Genomic DNA, 8,045 nt, shown 5'->3' with positions numbered 1-8,045 from the left:
AGAAAGCTGAGTGCCGAAGAAGACAGCTTTTGAACTGTGGTGTTGGAGAAGATTCTTGAGAGTCCCTTGGATTGCAAGGAGATCCAATCAGTCCATCCTAAAGGAAATCAGTCCTGAATGTTCATTGGAAGGACTGATGTTGAAGCTGAAACTCCAATACTTTGGCCACCTCATGTGAAGAGCTGACTCATTTAAAAAGACCCTGATGCTGGGAAAGACTGAAGGCGAAAGGAGAAGGGGACAACAGAGGATGAGATGGTTGGATGGCATCACTGACTCAATGGACATGAGTTTGTTTAAACTCTGGGAGATGGTGATGGACAGGGAGGCCTGGCATGCTGCAGTCCATGGGGTTGCAAAGAGTCGGACATGACTGAGTGACTGAACTGACTGACTGCCTTACATATATTTTATAGCTTAAAGAAACAATGCTAGAATGATCAAAGTAGAAATGGCATGAACCTTTTATCCACAAATGCTGAACACCTGAAACACCTTGAGACATTCACACATTTTGGTCTTAGAACTCCAGAGTATTAAAAATTAGAACCTCAAATGTTTTTTTTGTTATTTTGTTTTTTGTATATCTGGGTTATGTGTATCAATATTTACTACATTAAGATTTAAAAATGGGACATTTTAAAAATACTATTTTAAAATGCCAAACCCATTACACATTAGCATAAATATTTTATGAAAAATAGCTACATTTTCCAAAATATATTTAGTGAGAAGAGTGGCAGTGTTTCATGTTTTTGCAGTCTCTTAAATGTTTGACTTAATAGAAAACAGCTGGATTCTCATCCCTGTTTCTGCTTCAATCTGTTGTAAAAAGTTTAGTGGAAACATGAAGAAAATATGGCATCACGCAGATATATATAAAAGGAAGAAATAATTTAATACCCTTTTCAGATAATTCTAGATCATCTTTCTTGATACTGTACTCATACTTGTTAAGTAGGTGGTAGTTTCTTAAATGATTAGTTGTGGTATAGAATCTGAAGCCACACCAAGGAATTATCATTTTCTGTTACATTAAATTTCCCTGCTTTGTCTTGCACTTTGAATGGATTCCTTATTCAAGCAAGACCTTATAATATCATGCACTAGTAATTTGTAAAACAATGATTCCTTGAGTTATGCAGATATTCTAAGTGTTGACACACTGCACTATGCAACATTAAAAAATAACATTTATTAATATCACCACTGGTATCAAAGTCCTTAAGTATTGGGAACTGTCAAGCTCAGCATGATGGTTCAAGTTGAGTTAAATTCCATTTTTTCATGTAAAAGCTCGGGTTTTATCATTGGCAGCAGATACCGTCAGTTGTTTTCCTTTAAGTGACAAGCTTGCTTTGTTCATTTTTGAGAAAATATCTGCCAGTTACCCAAGGCTAAGTAACTGGGCTGTCAGTTCTTTCAAGTAAATATTTTTTCCATGAAAAAAATGGCTGGTTCAGTTTGCATCAAGGGCTTTTCTTTAAAACAAGTCCTGAACTTCAGTACAACAGAGCTGTACCCTACCTCAATTCCATCACATGGAATCTTAAAAAGATATGTACTCAGGATCAAGATTTACTGACATTACTAATTATTGCTGAGTCATTAATGATATTCCTGTGTTCTTTTTAACATGTAGGGCAGTGGAGATTATGATTGATAGTTGATGCCATGAATTTGATTCATACTAAGGGCTTCCCTGGTGGCTCACACAGTAAAGAATCCACCTGCAATGCGGGGGACCTGGGTTTGATTCCTGGGTTGGGAAGATCCCCTGGAGGATGGCATGGCAACTCACTCCAGTATTCTTGCCTGGAGAATCCCCATGGACAAGAAGAGCCTGGTGGGCTACAGTCCACAGGGTCACAAAGAGTCGGACACAACTGAGTGACTAAGCATAGCACACAGCACACCAGGTATCAACAGCTGAACCTAACGTTCTTTTTTCTGCCATCAGTGCAAATGTCAACACAGTGAGATGGGCAATTTCACAAACGGTTTTGATCTCATCTCCCTTCTAAAAGCATCTCAGGGACACTGAGGGGTTTGTGGGCCACACTTTAGGAACCATTGATCTAAGAGAATTGCTGAGGTTTCATGTCATCCATCAACCATTCATCCATCATTTGTTAAGGGCCTGTTCTGACCAAGTATCATACAAAAATGATGAATGACCTCTCCCCCAACAGCACAGTTGAGGGCAAAACACAAACCCATAAAATAATCATAGTCTAGCAGAGGACGTGCACCAGGAGAAAGCCCCGGGGAAGTCATGAAAGACCTTATAGAAACCTTGGCTTAGGGACAGAGCTCAACAGGCTCTGTGAAGAGATCACACCCTTCAACTTTAATTCAGAATTTTTTGATTAGCTCTTGAATTCACAAAGTGGCAACAGACTCTCGCAGTAAATACTTCAATTAAATTTCCTAAATTCTTACTACATTATGTGACCCCAAGAAAGGGATAAAGAAGAAAGGGGCAATGACCAGCCTTTATGAAGATTCTATAGCAGCAATCAAACCCAGAACAACGCAACTGCCTGATTTAGTCAGACTGGTTCCTTTTGCGAGCAGAAGCATAGAAACAGAAGAGCCTCCCTTAGAGGACAGGAGGTTGGGTGAGCACCTTTCAAGGTTTGCCTGTTTTCTCTCTACTCTGATGGTTAGACCATGGGGTAGCTTTTGTTGGTTAAAATTACGACATAATTAAAAAATACGTAGTAAAGTAGCAGTTACTGGGGAGTGGGTGTAGTTGTTTAAGAAACTGATAGAATTAAAGAGCTCAGTCACGTCCAACTCTTTACAGCCCCATGGACTATAGCCCACTAGCTCCTCTGTCCATGGAATTTTCCAGGAAAGAATACTGGAGTGGGTTGCCGTTTCCTACTCCAGGGGATCTTCCTGACCTGAGGACTGAACCCTCCACTCTTGCATCCCCTGCACTGGCAGATGGATTCCTTACCACCAGCACTACCTGGAAACCTGAATTAAAGAGCATTCTTCCTAAAGTCAGAATGGGAGATGAGTTCAGATGAGATTGGTTGTGTTGAGTGTGGTATGACCGTAGATGAGAGGTGAGTTCAGAGGCAGGAAGATGGGGTTTTTATTTTTCTTTCCAAATTGGTATCAAGTAGCAATGTCAACAAATCACTGAGAAATATAGCAATATCTAGCCTCTGTCTTGTCCTGTTTGGGTCAGTGGCTCCTCCTGACCCTCTGTTACACGAGCCCAGAATATGTATTATTAGATTCTTCCTTCTCCCCCATACTTCTTATTCAACTAGTTTACAAAGTCTTAAAAGTTCTTCCTTAACCTTTCCTCTGTCTTGAGCCTTCCCATCCCCTTTTGCTACCACCTTAATTCAAGGCATCATCTCCTTTCAAGAATTCTAAGGCTCCTTCTCATGCCATTGGAATCATCTTTGTAACACTCAAAACTGATAACACATCCCTGCTTAAAATGGCATGATGCCTCCTAAGCTTGAGAGAAAAGGAGCAAACTCCTTAGCTTGAATAGTTAATCTGGCCCCTGCCTAAATGTTCAGCTTTGAGATACAGTGCCTGCACAAAAACTTTTCTGAACAAGTTTTTCCTCCTTAAGAGTTCCTCTGCTCGTGTGCTTCTGTCAGAAAGGCCATTCCTTCTGTCTACATAGTGAATCTTACTTAACACAACTTAAGTATTCTCGCCAAATTAGAACAGACTGCTGTCTCTTGCCACAACCTGGAGTATAGTTCCATTACAGGAGTTACAGCAAATATCCAACATTCTATTTACAAGTCTCTCTCCCCCTACTGGGCTTCCTTTGTAGCTCGAGCTTCCCTGGTGGCTCAGACAGTAAAATCGTCTGCTTGCAATGCTGGAGACCCGGCTTCAAGCCCTGGGTTGGTGAGATCCCCTGGAGAAGGAAAGGGCAACTCAGTCCAGTACTCTTGCCTGGAAAATTCCATGGATGGAGGAACCTCATAGGCTACAGTCCATGGGGTCACAAAGAATTGGACGTGACTTCGCTTTCACTTTTGCTCCCCGTACTAGACGATAAGAGCCTTGGGATAGAAATCATTTCTGAATTATCTGCCCTGCTTCAGCAAATCAAACATCAATTAGGTGTCCCTTTTCCTCCCACTGCTCCCCCACCCCAGAGTTCCTACTGAGCCCTGAAGTACATGTCTCCCTCATGAAAGACACAAGTGACTGGACAAATTAAGGTCTCTGGACCAAAGCATGGCAGTCCAGATGTACAAGGAACAGAGATGTAATCATAATGAAGACTAGAAGAGTGGCTCTGAGGTGGGGCGCTGGAACAAGGCCCCTGAACTCCTGCTGCTGAGGCCGCCAAGCATCCTGGATCCTGCCCATTTCTTTCAAGACCTGTGATCAGTTCTTCTTGGTTCCACTAATTCATTATACTCTCATTTTCTAGATTAAAAAGCACTTCAGCACTACTATTCTCATCTTTCTAACACAGAATATTCCTTGCACTGATTCATGAACTTATAAGACAGTAAGCTCATACTAGGTAGACTCCCACCTTAAATTTCAAAATGAGAAATATTGCATTTTTCTATATATTCACTAGGTATTTAGGTTGTTGTTGTTGTGGTTTTCAGTTACAAGGAAAAATCTAAAATCCTAGCTGCAACAAACAAGCAAATGAACAACCTGTTCTGAATAACTCGCAACAGTTTCCCACTGGATAAACGAGTACGCATCTGGTCGCTCAGCAATCAAATCAGTGTTACAGGGCCATCAGCCACTCTCCTTTTAAAAGCTCTGATTTTTTAAACAATTGGATCTTGTACAAAAGCATTTTCTAGGGAGAGGATTGCTCTGCAGGCTTGAGAAACAGCATTTGGATGCTATGGGATCTTAATACATTAAATCAGAGAATCTGGAAAGAAAAAAACAGATGTTATTAAATCATTTACTTGTATCTGCGAACTTCTTCCCAAATATTTAATAATAATACCTTACAATTTTATGTGTCAATTTATCTCAGTAAAGCTGAAATTTAAAAATGGAAAGAAATAATTGCCTAAAGTCATGAAAACATTCTCCTTTATTCTCTTCTAAATGCTTTATAGATTTAGCTTTCACTTTTAGGCCTAAGATCCAACTCAAATTATTATCTGTGTAGGGTGTGAAGGAGGGATTGTTATCCTTTTTTCCATATGGACCATAATCCATTTAAATTTTACTTTCAACAGAGTAAATTTTATAATTCTCTTATATAAAATTTTTATTCCTGCTGCTGTGGGTGCTCTTGCGTCCGACTCTTTGGGGCCCCATGGAGTGTAGCCCGCCAGCCTTCTCTGTCCGTGGGATTTTCTTGGCAAGAATGCTGAAGCAGGTTGCTATTTTCTCCTCCAGGTTATCTTTCCCACCCAAGGACCAAACCAGCATTTCTGGCATCTTCTGAATTGGCAGGTGGATTCTTTACCATTGAGTCACCTGGGAAGCCCTTTTATTCCCAAGAACACTTTAAAATATAGTTTTAAATCTTAATCTAAATAACACTCAGTTGATAAATTTCGCAATATAAAGGTATTTGGCTTTAAGATTAATCCTTTAAAAATATTATTGAGGACCAGATAAACAGTAAAAATAATCTGGGCAAATGAATTTTATTTTAAACTTAAATGTAGTTCATTTATAAATTCAACTTTTTTTGTGAAAGCTAAGCATGGTCATTTTAGAACATTTATAATGTAAACAATACTTTTTACCATAGTTTTTAAGAGTTATTCTTTGCTACAATTGTTATAATTATGAAATTGCACCTTTTGCTTTTGGCAAACAACCATAGAAAGTGAAGATTTAGGTGTTATTTGACCAATAGCACCATATTCAGTTGTACTAAAATTTAAAGTAGAATATGATCATTTTCTTTAAGTATTGCACGTGTACAATGTTTCACGTTATATCTCTTACTTTTGTCTATCTACAATGGGTATAATCACACGTAAGTCTAATAAACAGGGACTATCTGTTGAGCGCTTGCTATGAGACGAGCGCTGAGCTACATGCTTCCATTTCAAGAATCTCCCTTAATCTTCACAACAACCTTACAAGAGAATCCTCATCCTCCACCCTGGCCCCCGCCCCCATTTTATACAGGAAGGAGTCAAGACTCAATGAGGTTAAATATTTCCTCAAACCCATGGCTAGTAAGGGACAGAGGTGGAGCTGTAAGGGAAGTCTATCTGAATTCAAAACCCAAGCTCTTTTCTCTGCACAGCACTATTTTATTCTCTGGGGGGAAATGGTTGATAAAAGACAAATTACATATCTTAGGACATTCACTGGTAAAGTACTTTTTAATAAATCAAAGAAGCAACACATTTTTCTGAATACCTTGCTCAGGACTATGCCAGATACTGTAAAGACAATTGAGAATGTTCTCTCACCATGAAGGACTCCATAGTCTAGCTAAGGAGACACAACTACAATGGATGACACAATTAGTGAACACTATCAGTTAAAAGTAATCGTTAAAAAAATCTGGAGATTACTGATGATGTAAGCGTTTTTGAAACAAAGCACTGTGCTGAGGACACTGAATTAACTTGCAGAGTGGGACTATATTAGGAAGGGTATTGAAAGGGTAAAATTCAATGAAGTTGAATTTAAGAAGCCCCTAGAGACTTTTGATTTGGCATAAAGAAAGAGGTGTTTTTAAAATTGGTTTTTTTTTTTTTTCAGCAGAATTATCCAGCGTTTCTTTGAGTAATGTGAAGAATGAAGTCATGAGGAAATAATTTTTAAAATTCTAGTAGTAGAACAAGGGCCTGGAACAAGGTGGTGTGGGTGAAAATCTTGAAAAACAAATAATAGATTACCAGGATTAAAATTCTGCTCTCCAATAGTATTTTGCTCACTCTAGATAAGATACTGTGATCAAAACAAAGAATACAAAACAACACATTAATATATGGCTGTCAGGATGCTCTGAGCAATAAGGAAATTCTAGATACATCCTAATTTAATCCTCATTGCTTTCAGTAAATAGACTTGATCTTGTTATAAGAAAACTGCTCAACCCTGTGAAAGTTAAAAACGTTTTTAAAGCCCTCTTTCTCTTCTGTAGTCTCTGAAATAATTAGTTCTCCAGGGAAAAGAAAAGAGGATGGCATATTTTTATGGAATCTCTGTAATGCTAGCACCAACATGTAATTTAGTATCTGTATGACACGTGGATTTTTTCAATTATTTTCAATACACCAAAATATTTTTATTAACGGTTTTAAAGATTCATTTTCCTAAATCATTATTATATGAGGCCCAGTGAAATCTCTTCTTTCCAAATCTTGTAGGTAGGTACAGTATTATAAGGACAGAAGCCTAACAGAGTAAGCCTCAATAAGTATTTTTTGATTGGATGAACTGGAACATAAATCAATCATCATAATTAATTCAGATCAGACAAAGAAGGATTGAAAAAGCAAAACATGAAATAATTTAGCAGAATTTTCATCTTAGAGATTAATTTTGATTCCAATGGCTTGTTTAAATTCATGGTTTTGTGGTTCCAAGATGTCATAGAAAACTCGTTTTTTGTCAAAATGATCTCTAATAAAAAGTAAATCTTCAGTGGAATAGCTATCATTTTTTCCAGTCCAAATGGTCAGGCTGTACCTGCATCAAAACAAAACAGAATTATATAGTTAATAGAGAAAGATAAGAAACAGTGATGAAGAATTCCAACAAGCCTAAACACAGTCACTCTCACTTGTCTCTAACCCAAATTCACATAGAAGAAAAATTAATTAGCACTGGTGGAACTGTATTTTCCTGTTTCATTCCTTCATCAACATCAAAGGGACTAGACAGAATAAAATTCATATCACTATTGCCTAAATTAGGTAACCCTCATATGACTTTAGAAACCCAGAATGGTTAGCACTGTAAATAGGCCCAATTTTGGACAAAAGAACAGAGGAGACTGTGTTGTTGATCAAGGAATCCGTTCCCTACACAAAACCACAGCTCTAACCTGGTTTCTTCAGTAGCCAGGCCAGAGTCAAAAGCATGACTGGAAGGGA

General features: G+C 38.3%; 1 protein-coding gene across 1 annotated transcript in view; it reads right to left on the bottom strand.

The window, feature by feature from the left end:
• Positions 1-5,608: 5,608 nt before the first annotated feature.
• The window catches only part of FAM151B (family with sequence similarity 151, member B), a 34,629-nt gene continuing 32,192 nt past the window's right edge, over positions 5,609-8,045 (bottom strand). The window contains exon 6 of the mRNA XM_010863361.1: positions 5,609-7,638. Within this exon, the coding sequence (XP_010861663.1) occupies positions 7,479-7,638 (160 nt within the window). The 3' untranslated portion in view covers positions 5,609-7,478. The remainder of the gene's footprint in view (positions 7,639-8,045) is intronic.

Source organism: Bison bison, unplaced genomic scaffold (assembly GCF_000754665.1).
Source record: "Bison bison bison isolate TAMUID 2011002044 unplaced genomic scaffold, Bison_UMD1.0 scf7180017864490, whole genome shotgun sequence".
NCBI classification, from domain to species: domain Eukaryota; kingdom Metazoa; phylum Chordata; class Mammalia; order Artiodactyla; family Bovidae; genus Bison; species Bison bison.
This window is presented reverse-complemented; position numbering and strand designations above follow the sequence as displayed.